Source organism: Ambystoma mexicanum, chromosome 9 (assembly GCF_040938575.1).
Source record: "Ambystoma mexicanum isolate Mex_15411 chromosome 9, UKY_AmexF1_1, whole genome shotgun sequence".
Lineage (NCBI taxonomy): Eukaryota > Metazoa > Chordata > Amphibia > Caudata > Ambystomatidae > Ambystoma > Ambystoma mexicanum.
This window is the reverse complement of record NC_090931.1, coordinates 669,410,375-669,426,494: the sequence shown is the minus strand read 5'-3', so window position 1 is coordinate 669,426,494 and position 16,120 is coordinate 669,410,375. Positions and strand designations below refer to the sequence as shown.

General features: G+C 41.9%; 1 protein-coding gene across 2 annotated transcripts in view; it reads right to left on the bottom strand.

Annotated features, from left to right (window-relative positions):
- KIAA2012 (KIAA2012 ortholog) overlaps positions 1 to 16,120 on the bottom strand; it is a 427,155-nt gene that overhangs the window by 170,768 nt on the left and 240,267 nt on the right. For both annotated transcript variants that reach the window (XM_069615509.1, XM_069615508.1), the window contains 2 exons: positions 15,358 to 15,554; positions 64 to 256 (listed from right to left, as the gene is read on the bottom strand). In XM_069615509.1, the coding sequence (XP_069471610.1) occupies positions 64 to 256; positions 15,358 to 15,554 (390 nt within the window). The remainder of the gene's footprint in view (positions 1 to 63; positions 257 to 15,357; positions 15,555 to 16,120) is intronic.

The following is a 16,120-nucleotide window of genomic DNA, read 5'->3' as shown; positions in this document are numbered from 1 at the left end:
CACATGCCTCTTGCATGACAGCGTTTCAATGTGATAATGCGCGTGGCGTGCCACTCTTCTTACCGTTGAACGATTTCTTCCTGCCGGAGAAAGGGCCGCCATAGAAGGTTGTGTGGGATTTCCCACTCTGGAGCGCAGTCGTGTCGAGGCTGATATTCCCAAAGCAGTGGCCTCCAATTCTGGATTGCACGTACAGATGTTCTTGATCTTCCTTTGTAGCATGGTCATCAGTTTGCAGATACTCCACAGGTGTAACCTAAGAAAGGGAACCACAAAACACCCTTTGCTTTTACAAGAGAATGGAATGTTTGCAAAAAATACAGGTTCTTCTCACTGATTGGTTGAGCGCACTGGTTAGTGACAAAACTAATATGCCAAATGAGCACGTAACTGGCAGCAGCCAAGTCCATTCAAATGTGCTGGATTAGAAATGGTGTAGAGGGAATGACAGTATCTATTAGACATGCAGCAAATATTCTCTAGTAGAACAACTTGTTAATGCAGTCAAAGCTAATAAATGTATTTATTTATTTTATTGTTCATTTATAACACGCTTAATAGCAGCGAGTGGTTTCTAAGTGCGGGATCGGGATTCGAACTTGTGTTGTGCTGCGTTGTCTTGTTTCCAAGATAAACGCTTTGCCCCTGAGCGATCCTTCCTCCCCTAGTAAAGCAATATCATCTAAGGGCCAGGGCCCTCCCATGCAGTTACTGAGCATGTCGTTCCCTTTGTTTTGCAAAACCTAGTTCTCTAGTAAGTCAATAACTGCCTGAGAGGGGCAGGCCGGCCTTCCACTGGTCAATATTGCTGTTGTGAATCAGAAACTTTAAGTATGTGAATGATTTATAATATACCTGCCAAATGGGGGGTATACTCTTGCCTTTGAAGAGTGTGGCGAGGGAATTGCATTTTGAAATAACAGGAATCCAAAGTATGTCTGCAATTATGTATATATATATATATATATATATATATATATATATATATATATATATATATATTCAATGAAAAAAACGTTGTTAAAAGGGACGTTATGGTTAAGTTGCGCTACTAAAAACCTATGAAATTCAGTAAAAAAACTTTGTTAAAAGGATGTTATGGTTACAAGCCAAAATGAAAAAACCCTGACATTCACCAGTTATGGTAAGCTAAGCAACCCATAACCACTGCATCAATTTCATTGTCACCTACAGACCTCCATCACTAATTTCTGACTTTAACAACGATCTCTGCCACATCTTAAATAACCTTAAAGGAAAAAACTCAGGAACAGTACTTCTGGGCGATTTAAACAGATGGCGTGGAAACCCTATCGACAAAGATGCCATAGGCCTGGAAAAAAATCTCCTAAATATCAGTTACTCAATTGCAAATAGTGGCCCTACCATCAAATCAAACAATCAACTTGATTGGATTATTACAAACAATGTAGATCTTACAGTAACAAACACACAGCCCTGTATCTGGACCGACCAATACAAAATCAAAGCAACAATATCATTAGCATTTAAAACAATCCACTTTGACAATTCGCCCAAAATTATCCTAAGTAGAAATCTGAAGAGAATCACACCAGATATCCTATTGCATGGGATCACACACATTATGGATATAACCTCAGATGACGATCCCTGTGATTTAATCACGACTACCTATAGCAACCACTTCCAAGAGCTTCTGGATGAGAAGGCTCCACTTAAAAACAAACAAGCTCGTCCCAACCCAAACCACCAAAATTGGTACACAACAGAACTAGGCACGCTTAAGACAGCCAAAAGAAAACTTGAAAGACAGTTAGCCTCATTAGGAGTATGGAGGTAACCATGGCACCAATAGCGCCATGGCTGCCTCCAAACCCTTACCGACTCCGCCCTGGTGAATGGAGCTATTACCGCCCCATTCCAAGGTTGGCGGGGGCGGTAATTCCCCATTCACCAGGGCCCTGCCCCATTCCCATTTGAGCCCACATAGGGCTCAATGGGAATGGGGAAGGCGCTAATAACGCTACTGCAAATTGCGGTACCGTTATTAGCTCCAAAGTCCCTTCGCGGGTCCCGTCCTTAACGCCTGGAAAAATCAGGCATTAAGGTAGGACCCGCAAAGGGAACTCGTAGTAGGGCGGTAAGGGATTACCGGCACCGGTGCCCTTACTGGTGCCGGTAATCCTTTACTGCCCACCTCGTAATGAGGCACAGGCTTAAAACTCCCACGGAACTCAACAAAGAGAATTGGAAAAATCTGACGCTTTGTACAGAACCAAAGTAATAGAGACAAAGAATAATTACTATAACGAGAAAATCGCTGGCGCGTCAAATTCCACCGGTAAATTGTTCCAAATCTTAAAAAAGATCGAAAAACCACCCACTCTCTCTCTACCTTTCCAGCCAACCATGGCGGACTGTGAAATAGTTCAAACAGCTTTCGCACACAAGATCCTAAAAGCTAGAGACACCATAATAAACTGCAAAGTTACAGATACTCCACCTAGCCTCCATATTAACAAAGCAAATCCAGAAATTAAAGTACCCAAATTTCAGTTCTCACCGATTTCACTAGAAAACATGCTAAATACTCTCTCTTCCGTAAACTGTACCTCATGCGCGGAAAACATCTTACCCCCAAGCTTATACTAGACAACGCAGAAATCTTTGCACCCTTCCTATGTCGCATGACAAATTCGTCATTTAGAAATTGAAAAGTCCCCACCGGAAAAAAAACAGTTACAGTTACACCACTGGTGAAAAAGCCTTGTCTAGATCAGCAAACTCCAGCCAACCCTTAGGCCTATTACGAATTGTAACTTCTTGCTGAAAATTCTTGATAAACTAGCTACGCATCAACTACAAGAGTACGTTGACAAGCATGAGCTTCTACATTCCCAGCAGTCAGGTTTTAGAAGTGCTCATAGCACCGAATCTGCACTACTTGACCTTCAAACCAAAATGCTAATTATTCTGGACAAAGGAAAGGCAGGCTTACTGATCCTTTTGGACCTCTCGGCAGCTTTCAATTTATTAGATCACGGCAAGCTCCGAAAGGCCCTAAATACCGCGGGAAACAGCTCAGAGGAAGCCATTGAATGGGTATCTTCCTTCTTAGAGGATAGAAACTCCAAAATCCCTTGGGGCGGACACTCCACCAGCTCCAATCCCGTAGATGATGACGTCCCGCAGGGAGCTAGCTTCTCCCCTCTCCTCTTTAACTTATACATTCGCTGTCTGTGCACCCTCCTCTCACAGTTGGGGATTTACTTCACCAATTTCGCAGATGACACGCAAATGATCTTGGAACTATGTGGAGACCATATATTAGACAACAGAAGACTATCAGCCATCTACAATACTATTGAGAATTGGATGAAAGCTCACTGGATGTGTCTAAATGGCTCCAAAACAGAACTTATGACATTTGGAACAACGAAAGCCTTACAAAATCTAGGCCCAGCCTACTCTTCCTTCAACATAAAAGACTCCAACATCACAGTTACAAACAAGGTCAAAACACTCGGTATATACTTGCAATTTTCACTAGGAGCGGAGGCACAGGTCTCGTACCTGAAAAGAAATTGCCAGTACTATCAGAGATTGTTATGTCACATCAGGCCATTCTTAAACACCAAAAACAGTGCTACCATTGCTAGAGCCACCATCCTATCACGACTCAATTATGGTAATGCATTGCTGCTAGGATCTAGCAACAGCTGCATTAAGCAATGTCAAATTATCCAAAATAATGCAGTTAGATCCATCACTGGGTAATCCAAACGTGACCACATAACACAAGACAGAATCGGCCTCCACTGGCTCGCCATAGATGAGCGTATTAGATTTAAATCTCTGACGATGGTCCACCGCTGCCTACATGGCACGGCTCCAGCATACTTAAAAAAGGAATTCAAATGGTACGAACCAAGCCAAAGTTTAAGATCGGCTAAACAAGGGCTACTTGAATCCGGCCATGCCAGAGTAAAAGCCACTGGCTTAGGCAGAGCTTTTCCCCCCAAAGCTATCACTCTTTGGAACAAGCTACCCTGCAATCTTAGGCTGGAAAGCAACTTTCTCTCTTTTAGAAAGCAGTTGAAAACATGACTCTTTAGGTAATCTGACACATTTCCAGCTTTGGACTCATATTGAGTCCATCTCTTCTCTTTTCCGTATAGTCCCGTGATCTCTCCGTCTTCGTGTTTATGTCGCGCCATAATGCTTGCGAGCTTCAGCGTGTTACAAATATATAAATAAATAAAAATAAATAAATAAATAAACCATAACTCGCGCCACTAACGTGCACTGCTAAGACTAACACCCAGGACATCAAAGATGACATCACAAATATCATTGATGACATCACTGATGACATCACATGTCTAGCCCCTTCTTTTTTGTTCACTGCCATATCTAGGCCAGGTGGTTTATTTACTGACAGTCAGAAACTACATTCAAAAGGTATTACATTTATAAATGTTGCTATTCTCACATGTTCTTACACTACTTTCCTTAGAATGTAATCACATCTTATGATGTACATATATGGGGAAGAAGCAGGCCTGAAACACAGCATTTTTGTGCATGAATACAATCATGGAGATTATACACAGTTGCTAATGATACTGCCTCTTGTTTGCTAGTCTTTACTCTCCACATATAAGCCCCACATTTGTATGCAATGTAGTCTATTTATGTTTTGCGTGTATTAGTAGAAATATGTAGTAAGTGATGCATTATCAGCTACTTAGTACATGTTTCACAGTACGGAAAAGTCTGATGCAGAAACATTCACCGTTTTATTATATAGCTTTGGAAAATTACAAATATTGCACCTCTACGGTGTATGCTGCAGCCAATACCTACATTTCTGTATGAGTAGGTTCCTGTACTAGAAAGAACACTGCAAAGGAATGTTCTTTAGATAGAACACTACATTGCGTAATGAAGTATGTAGTTTGTTACACATCTCCCGATAATCCCTCATACTTTTTTGCCAACATTACATTCACAAACCCATGTATGAAAAGTAAATGCACATGTGATGTCATCAGTGATGTCATCGCGAGTTATGGTTGCTTAGCTTACCATGACTGGCAAATTTTAGGGTTTTTTCGATTTTACTTGTAACCATAACATCCTTTCAACAACGTTTTTTTACTGAATTTCATAGGTTTTTAGTAGCGCAACTGAACCATAACGTCGCTTTAACAAAGTTTTTTCATTGAATTTCATAGGTTTTTATTACTGCAACTTAACCATAATGTCGCTTTAACAACATTTTTTCTGTGAATTTCAAAGGTTTTTATTAGTTCAACTTAACCATAACGTCCCTTTAACAAAGTTTTTTCATTGAATTTCATGGGTTTTTACCAGTGCGTGCTATTTTCCTGCAACTTACTAATATCATACTTACCCAATATAGCAATATTTGTGTCCAATTTACAAAGTGTCACCTTAAAACTCTGCCATTTCCCACTTTCTAGAATCATTTTTAACACTTCTATACACTTTTTGCAACTATTTCAACTAGTTTTGCATCGGTGAATGTCTACGAACATCTGACTTCATTGCGGACCTTCCAAACAGTGCCACATGACCATACGCTGGCGCGCAGCATGATGACGTGTCCGAGAACCCATACGCACTTCACGATAAGATCCGTGCTTCGCGGACAGTTCGGAACTGCATTTTCTACTGATCTAGGAACTTTCAACTTCAAAATTTCCCCTGCACAGCTCCAACACCTATTCCTACTCATTATCCAATTACAATCTAGTACACAGTACAGACTTTTAGTAAAACTGCTATTTATCTTAAAATGGCATCAGCTGTTGCCATCCCTCCTCCCCAAGAGCCACCACCACTGCTTTAATCAAGGAGCAAGAAACACTGCCCCTACCTTAGAAATAACATGCACTCAACATTTTCCCCTGTCCACCTACCCCTCCATATTAGTGTTTGGTGCCTCTTCCCTCATTTCCTCTCCACATTTCGTTCTTAGCTCTCCTGCCAAAAAAAAAAATACATCCAAAAACAACAAAAGAAATGTTCCTTTCGGAACCACCTTTCACAGTTAAAAAAATAGAACTAAAAAAAAGTATAGATTCCATCTATTTTAGATTTCTCAGTAAAGTACATAGACTCAATAAGATTTTCCACATTTCCATTAGCATTTTGTGTTATGCTAATAGGAATATTGTGGCGTTCATCCTCCGTTCCAGGGCTGGAACGGTGGATACCGGCCCGGCAGCCCAAGTTATCAGCCCAAGCGAAGCAACGGTGTATAATGAGGTCTCTGGACCATTATCGCCCCATTCCAGCCCCTGTAATGGGGGATGAAGGCCATTAGCACCCTAGGTTGCCAAAGCGGGAACACGGGGTGCTGAAAAAAAGAATTTTACTTCCTACACCGGGACACCTGGTGCGTCCAGGTGTAGGAAGGAAAATCCTTTTCCAAGATGGCCACCATCGAAAGGGAAGGCAGGGTTCCCTACAGGACCCCTCTTCGCTTTCCATGGAAGCCTGTTTCCAAGATGGCCACCATGGAAAGGGAAGGCAGGGTTCCATACAGGGCCCCTCTTCGCTTTCCATGGAAGCCTGTAGAAAGTGAAAAGAGAACCCTATGACCTTATTACCACAAGCACATTTTTCTTCCCTTTCAAATCTATCCCAATTTTGAATAACTTCACCACAAAGCAAGTCCCAAGTGGACATGGCCACTTTAACCCCATATGTTGTCCCTCATGGTCATGGCCAGTAGCCAGATTGTCCGGATCATGACCTTATTCCAGGACCTCGACAATCTGCCCACTGCCCATAGCCACAGGCTACACCTCAGTCACCAAAGATATATCACTATTTATTGTGCCTACATTATGACACTTGTCAAAAAATAAAACACGGGCACATTTGCAAAATCATGCTTTCAGGTCCTTGCCAATGCTCCTTACACAAGTTTGCTGGAAATCCACCCATGTTTTATTTTTTCAAAAGTGTCAAATGTATGCAGATACAATCATCATATAACCTAGGCCCCACTTGACAAAATCCATTCACACTTTATGAAAACATTTATATCTAGATCTATAATCTTTTTGCAAACCTTTGTATAGATTTGTCAAATGGCACCACATTTATAAGCCTTTACAATATTTTGGGACCCCCCCTCTAATTCTGCTCCCTCTAGACAAAATCCTACCAAACTGCACAAAAACATTTATATCCATATGTATTAGCAGTTTGGCAAATTAAGTGTAGATTTGACAAATGGGACCTCATTTATAAGCCTTTACATCATTTTGGGATCCCCCCTCTAATTTTGCCCCCTTTTGACAAAATCTCACCAACCTTCACAAAAACATTTATATCCATATGTATTAGCAGTTTGCCAAATTAAGTGTAGATTCGTCAAATGGCACCTCATTTATAAGCCTTTACATAATTTTGGGACCCCCCTCTAGTTTTGCCCCCTCTTGACGGAATCCCATCAAACTTTACAAACTCATTCGGGATCAGGTCAGGAATATAATTCCAAAATTTCATGTATTTCTATTAAGTAGCGCCAAAGTTATAAGCCATCTAAAAACTGGCCCCAAACATCTGAAGTGTCCCCGAACTTCTCAGGACTGTTCGCGAACATCTGAACTGTTCGTGGCAAAAAAACACCTGTTTTTTTGCTTCTTGAAGCCATATTCCATCCCATCCTCATCATCCCTCACCTCCCCAGAGATTATTTGATAAGTTTGACAAGTGCAATGTTGTGTTTTTTTAATCTGTTGTTACCGCGATGTCCGCGGACGCTGGCCGCGAATCCAAGATGGCGGGCGTTTCAAAAAATCTGACGCACCTCACGCTTCACCCCAGCCAATCAGCGAACACGTCTCATATCCGCGGACATGACGCAAGCCGATTAGCCAATCGGTGTCCTGTCCGAGGAGCAAACAGGGAAATGTGTCCGCAGAGCAGATATAGATATCACTAATTTTTCTAGACCTACTTTTTGGTCGTTTAAAAAAAAAACTACTGGACGGATTGCCACCAAATTTATAAAAGCACGCTTTCGGGACCAAGCCGCTGCTCCTGCCGCAAATTTGGTGCAAATCCGTCCAGCGGTTTGAGCTGTAGGCATGAGCAAAGTTTTTTCCCCATTCACTCTATAGGAAAAAAGACATTTTGGGACCCCCCTATAACTTTTCCCCCCCTGGACCGCATCTCACCAAACTTTGCAAAGAGATTCAGAGTGGACCATAAACATTTTATGCAAAGTTTGGTGAGGATTCGTCCAGGGGGAGTGAAGTTTTAAGCCGCCCAAAAAGTGCTCTTCCTATGGGTTTAGCAACTTAACCATAACTACACGGCCAATACTGTGGACTGTGTATATATATATATAACGACTCAAACAGTGCTGAGCATGTTGCAAAGGAACTCCTCCACCTCAAATATGCAAACAAATAGCAGGAATCAAGTCCTTAGTCGTCACAGTCCTTTATTGGTGGGTCCCTCAGCAGGGACAACAAAAAAAGCAAGTATTATGCGTTTCACAACACCTTGTTGCTTGATCACATACAGTGCATACAATGTGGATAGCTGTCTAAATACATCCAAGTGTTCTCTATGGTCAAGGTAGAGGACATGTGCCTTTCTTTGTGTTTACTACGTATGGGTCAAGATCTTTGAGCGTGCAAAAACTGTCGGCCATATTTGCATATATATAATTCTATTTTATGTCAAAGGGTGATTTGCCTGTTGTCTGTGCACAAAACACAATTACAAACACAATTATAGGTGAATGTTAATTGAACAGCCTGACACTTGTTTCGAGCGGAGGAGCTCGTCATCAGAGGCTGAAATTTCATTACACAAGTATTCAAAAAATTCAAAAATCAAGTTGAACACAATTAATTGATTTTTAGACAGGGAACTAAGACCACCAACTGGATCAATTATAGTGGTTGTATTCATTCAACGAATAGGCATATAAATGCATGCCCCTTGAATGTGGTTTAATGAATAGTATTAGCCTCGGTTCCTTGCATCCATTTGCATGGGTCACAATTTTTCATAGTATGAGAGGAATTGTTCTTCCTCTCAGTCAGTAAATATTGGCACTCAAAATTGTGGTTCAGATTAATATTGTTATATTTTCAATTTTACTAAATTTGAGGTTCATAAATGTAACCGCACTTTTTTGCCGGGATTGGCTTGGTTAATCTTATAATTATTAAATAACCAGGCACCACATATGCATATCGGTGCCCAATTAAATGAGATACGATATAAGCGTGTTATCATGTTTGCGCCGCCTCAAACTATACACCTAACATGGTGGCTACAGTAGTGCACAAAAAGCCTGCAGAACATTCTGGCTCTGTCATGCACGTACGAGCCTCAAATACGGCTCCTCACGGCACGCGAAGCTCCAGCTCCAGTTCACACAGACGGAGATGCCAGTGAGTAGTGGTCTTTCGCGCAAGCCCCTGGACTTCACAATTAGCCTGAGGGGCTGCGCATGTGACCGTCTAGCTTTGCTTAATCCAATAATGAGTACCTAATTAGGTTTTCTTGTTCTCTGTTTTCATCTCCCCTTCTCTCTATGCAATCATTCTGTCAATATGGACTACAGACATCTCAACTTCTTAACGCAACAAAAGCGTTTATATAGGTATGTTTACAACGTTAATGCACAATATGCACACTTTTCAAGTGCGGGTATCATTTAATTTATGATGTAATTCAGTGATACAATTGGTTTGTTTTTGACTGGTTGTTTTTCTCCTTAAATAGAGGAGCTCCCAATAATTATTGTGCTTCAACTTGAAATAGCTTATTGGTAAGCACTTTTATTAATTATGCAATTTTTAACTGCAGTCTCAATTATATAACTTTACATGCACGCATCCTAAATAACACCTATCTCTTTCAATTAAATCTTAGTCAGGTTGACTAATCTCACGGAATCCAAGGTAATCAAATGATTTTTCTTATTAGTTGCATTTGGCATGTCCATTAACTGGAGAGACAACTGATATGCTACATATAAACTTTTTCTTGGTTTTTAATTAATTCCACTGTGGTTATTTTTTTGTCTCTGTTTCCACTTGTATAATTTTCCATGGACTTTGTAATTGTGGATGCACCACATAATATCCTTTTTCATAATGTGAACCATGATGCAATTCTTTGCACATGTTTTGATTTAACCTTTTTTATGCAAATGATTAATCTATTTGTGGGGTTTGCCGCAAATATGCCCCTTGCTTGGATCTGTTTTTGTCGATTCCTTTACAATTCTTCATGTCTAATTGTGTTCAACTTGATTTTTGAATTTTTTGAATACTTGTGTAATGAAATTTCAGCCTCTGATAACGAGCTCCTCAGCTTGAAACACGTGTCAGGCTGTTCAAGGCTGTTCAATTAAAATTCACCTATAATTGTGTTTGTAATTGTGTTTTGTGCGCAGACAACAGGCAAACCACCCTTTGGCAGGTTGCCCACACCTTGCCTCAATCTGCAGCCCAACACTAGGACTATAAACCTGTCAGGGCGCCACTTTTCAATTGTCCCTTTCTGCCAAAACTCGTTTCTTATAATTTTATTTTATATTATAATACAGCCACAAATGATGGCTTTTTTAAATAAAACATGCATATCTAATTTAAATACAGGGTGATTTCACCGATTCACTACTAACCACTCTCACTTAATAGCATACGTATGTGTGTAATTTGTTGGGGTCTGTATCCTTGTTTCATTATCCCTTAAGTGCTAGTCTGATATACCTCCAATACACCCATCAAGTGATAAATGAGTGGTATATTGTTGCCTTCCAAGAGACCATGCCCTAGTACTTCTAGTCTATAGTGGCCTGTCTTCCCAGCCACCCGTAAGGCTCGTAATCTATGTTACAAGGTTTCCAAACAGTCGCAGAGTAGATGCTTGGCCGTCTCAGTGTCATCAGTCGAGCAAAACCCGCAGGTACGATTGGCGATAGGTAACGCTATTCTTAGTACAATTCTGTCCAGTGGATACGCAAGATTCAACTTCATTGTCAGATGGTCCATTTGGATGTAAGAATTAGGAAATTCTCATTGGCACCAGGTGCTTTTCCTGATCATTAATGTAGTCCTTGTTGCATCTCTTATCAGCTAAATCGATCCATGCATGTTCTCAATCAAATTCAGCAAAGTGGTCCTTCAATATCTTTTTCTACTTAGCACAAGACAGATAGGGAGAATGTAGGCCCAGTTTTGGCTCCCCCCTGTCTCCCCTCTTCCAGAATGCAGTACAGGTGACCTTCCTATTCATTTCGTGCAGTATTCCAGTTGCTGCTTGCAATGCCTTACGCCATCGACAGCGGATATCTGATTTGACGCTCTGATGATACATGAATTGTTGCATTTGTAGTGCCAAATTGATCATGGGCATATTGTCAGGGGCTATTCTACTGGTGCCCAAACAGGCAGATTTCAGATCGTCTTCATGCAGCGGCTCTCCAGTTTCTTTATCTCCTTCTGTTTGTTCCATCCCCATACCAGACTCCCACATGAAAGTTTTGGGACTACTTCATTTGTACACAGCAACCAAGGCTACGGACGAAAATCCAGAATGTTGGGAGGCAAATCTTTTTATCGCATCCAGCTGCTGCCTTAGTTTCTGCTCTATGTGGTCCAGATGTGCTCGCCAATTTAAACGACTGTCAATGGTAACTGACAAGGATTTGCATTCTTCCACGTGTTCCACCGGAGTCCCCGTAGTGACCAATGGTAGTTCTTTGCTGCCCTTTTCTTTTTTTTTCTCTCAAAACTTTTATTTAACATACTGTGGGAAAGACGGTTACATGTAGACATACTCTGCATTTCAACAGGATCACATGACCTATACCACATTGCGATTTAATATACAAGCTGGGAATAGCAACAGTCTCTTTTCCTGTGCAGCAGAGGAAGTCCAAAACACTTAGCCCCTCCAGCGGCTTCTTTGGGTGCGACCCCCTTGCTGTCCATTTCTAATTTACTTGAAATACGACAATTCTCAGCTTTTTGCTGTTAATTCTCAAATAATGGTTATTGACGAATTACATCACTTGGTTCAGCTGAACTTGTAGCTCTCTGGGAGTGAGGTTAAGCAACACCGGGGTCATCCGCGTACCTTAAGCAAGCTATGCTTGGTGTGCCCAATTTGGGGGGAGCGATGAAACTGCCACCAGAGACTGGGAGAGGTCTGCCATGTACAAAATGAATAGAAGGGGAGAACAGGGTACACAGCCTTGTTTCAAGCCTGTGGTGGTGCCATTAAAAAAAAAATTCCACCTGAAATGTGAAAGCAGGATTAGCCAAGTCACACAGAGCACAGCCCTTTCATACTCTCTTATTTTTCCTTTAACAGCAATAGAGTCCATGTATATCCATTACAGAATGTGAGCCTCTCCAGTTCTCTGTCACTCTCAAGTGTTCGTATCGGACAAAGGAATGCTTACTTTGACTCATGCCGTTGTTGGCATTACCCAATTTCACCAATTTTAATTGATCGGATGGTAACATCTGGCCAGATTCGGCCAATACCATTCGATCAATCAAAACCAATCAAATTGGGTAATCACTACCGAACATGGGGAGCAGGGGTTGCAGGGGTGTCTCCCGCTCCCCATGTTTGGTAGTGATGGCCTTGGGGGGGTAGCAGGGGTGTCCCCGGCTTCCTGAGGTTGAGAGGCAGGGGATGGAAAAAAAGAAAAGCGAAAAGCAGTGCCTGCTGCGTCGAATCAGACGCACGTAAGAGGGACGGAACTGACGCTGCAGGGTCACAAGGAAGCAGACGTGGAAAAAGTAAGTGGGGGAGGGTGGTGATGTATTGGGGCGTGGGGGGCATAGATCCACTGCAAAATTGGGTTTTATGGCAAAATTGACTACGGTCAATTCTGCCACGCCCAAATCACACAGATCCCCATTGTCCACTATCATTCTTTCAAGGATTGGTGCACTTTGGGAGTTGCAAGCTAAAGACATGTGTGACAGTCTGGGTTTGGATGGTTTGGGGTTTAGAGGCTGTGAAGCATGAAAATAATGATGGCCCTGATAAGGGTGGCTCTCCACCGATACTAAGGGAATTAATCAGGTTCCTGGCTATGTTGTGACGATGATTACCAGATTTGATGAAAAACCTTATGTGGGACTTGAGGAAAAGTTTTTTTTCAGCAGGACACCGAGCTTGCAAACACACTCACAGGGTCCTGGAGGTGCCAGGCCACTGGAAGAGAAACATGGTTGACTGTGGGCACTCCGAATAGGCAGCATATGTCTTGTTGCAATTTCTATTTTGGATCACCCAGCCATGGATGGCTTTAAAGGAGGCAGGGATGGGGGGGCACCAAACAGGTGCTATAAATGAACATTTGAAGTTCAAAGACATAGTACTGTTTGGCCTCTGCAAATGGCCACATTTTTCACACTGATGATTAATGATAGTGAAAGGGGGGAGGGTGCCTTCACATCAGGAGCGTTTTGTTACACTAGGATGCAATAGCCCAGGTATCTATCAATCTTAATATTCTACAAAAGAATCTTGAACTATGCGTCAAGGAGAGGCAAGCTATGAAGGGCCTTTGACTTGCATAACTAACCTAGGCGAGTCTTTGGTTATCTTCTCTGCAAGAAAATGTTTAATGTTTCAATTGGCAACATCGACCAACGTCATTGATATTTGTGTTGTCTGAAGCGAACTTGTGTTGTCTTATCTGAACTCCTGCAGTCTTAGTGTGTGATAATTATGGCAAACCACTAGTGCAACCAATGCATGGCACTAGGTAGGTGTACTGCAGCAAGCTGCAATATTTTAAGCTATTGTTGACAGAAACCCGAGAGAAAGGCAAAAGGGAAGTTTGGAAGGTTTGAAGAATGTGCCATAGACGTTTGGTGGTGTGGTAAAAAAGTGGTGGGAATTCATTCCACTTTTCTTTGGCGGTAACGAACTTACTGTCGCTTTTACTGCATTGCCACACTACAAGTTTGGAGGGAAAGTGGAGAATTCCCTTCCAGCATAAAGCTGGAGGTGAATCCTCCACTTTTCCTACAAAATTCCTCAGATTTACAGTGACGGAATTACCGCTCGCGGTAATTCAGCAAAATCCCCCCGCAGTCCCGCGGACTCCAAAAATGGGAATTTACACCACCCGCCACCACTCATAATCCTGTGGTACACACACGGGGCCGAGCAATAGTAAACACATTTGCCAGGAATTCTGAGGATTTACAGCAGAACTGCTTCCAAACTCGTAATGAGGCAGAAAGTTATATTTTGGGAGGACAGATCTTTTAAGGTATCCTAGAAAACAGACTTTTGAAAATAAACACCAAATAGAAGCACAACATTTTAGTATTATTTTGGACTTGTGCATGGGATATCAACAAGGAAATTGTTCTACTTGAAGTTAACCGCCTTACATAGGCAATTTAAAAAGAGACCACTGACTATTTCTATTGACACAAAGAAATGATGTCTGGGAAGAAAAATGGCCCTAAAACTTAGTTCTCCAATGGGCTCTTTCCATTGGTTGGTTTGTGTCACATCCTTAATGCTTCAGGCATTCTCATGTTTCTCCATTGATGCTACCTTGGACCGCATGAATGGCATTTTATATTCTGCTGACGGCAGAATAATTTATTTATTTTATTTATTTGGATTTGTAAAGCGCACTCGCAGCCAAAGGGCATCGAGGTGCTGTTGCATAAAATCGTCTTAGTTACAGGAGGGTTACTTTGATTGCACGCTCACTGTAACCACGAGCAAACACAATAAAATAAATTATAATATTGATAGTACATTAGGAGCACATACACAGGTGGTTACAGGTTTGGATTGTCATACAGTTGTAATAAGAGTTACATAATAATTAGGATGGAGTGTGCAGTCAACCTGGGGCGATGGCGCCGGAGAAGCTTATTTAGACAAATGCAAGAAGGATGTTATGATGATTGAAAAGCATCACACTTATCGATGCTCACTATTTCTGTGTCTCCCTATCGTATCATTTTTTGTCTCCATAAAAATGCAATTCCACTAATGTTGTCATTGGCAGGTGACAATGTGTTCCTGATGTCACCATCACCCATGCTTGGAGAATTAAACTGATTAAATGTATAAACAACAACATACAATTCTCCAGCTCAGTAGTGTTCAGTACCCAAAACCGCCACATCACAACCTTGTTTAATTTGCCAGATGTTAATGTCAATTGCTCTATTTGTTTGGCAATACACTATTCAAACTCTTCCTACTATTTCATTACACGCATTATGATGGTTGAATGTCCTATGACACTGGGCTACAGGGGGGGTTTTGTAGGGGGGGTTGACCTATCAAGATTTGTAAAGATAATACCTCTGAAAAACCAGCAAAAGATTCCTGATCCGCCCAAGTGGAGGCCTTCTCATGTTGAGAGGTCAATTCCGAGACCACTTTTCTTTTGGAAGCCAAGCTGGGTGCAGGGGCTCTGCCGCCTCTTCGGCCATGTACTTCCCATCCTCCTTCCGCGTCGTCTTCATACTCCCGCTCCTCCATCACAGGACTACACTGGCCTGCAGGGAAAGATGCTTGGTCAGGCATTAAAACGCAAAGGCTATAAACCATACTAAAGGCAATGTAGATTTGGGCTTCCACGTCTACTTTGTAATATGATCCAAAAGTACTGTGGCTTCCTCTATCTCACAATCATGTGACTCATTCATACAGGTGACCCTCCCCTCCTGGCCTCAAGCTGTGCTTCTCCCCGCGCTGCCCGACACCCCGACCATCCATATTCAGGATCCACATTCCTCATCCCCACACACTGGCAATTTAGGTGCTCGTCTCATAGTTTGTCCTCTCGCTGCACTGGTTGGACGTCATTGTGATCAGATTTGCCTTTATCTGTGAGAAACAAGATAACAGCACCTCTTCCTCTGCGTTATGTGAACGAGACCCACGGATGAACAGACAGCTTGGAAAGTCATGACCTTGAGGGGTTCTGTAATATGTTTGTATGCAAGATCAGTTTTGAGTCTAAATCCTATCATTTTACCAAACAAGGGTGAAAGACAACAAACTTGCATTGTGTATTAGGACCTGTAAGCAGGGGCGTAGGCAGGGTGTGGCCTGAGGGGCA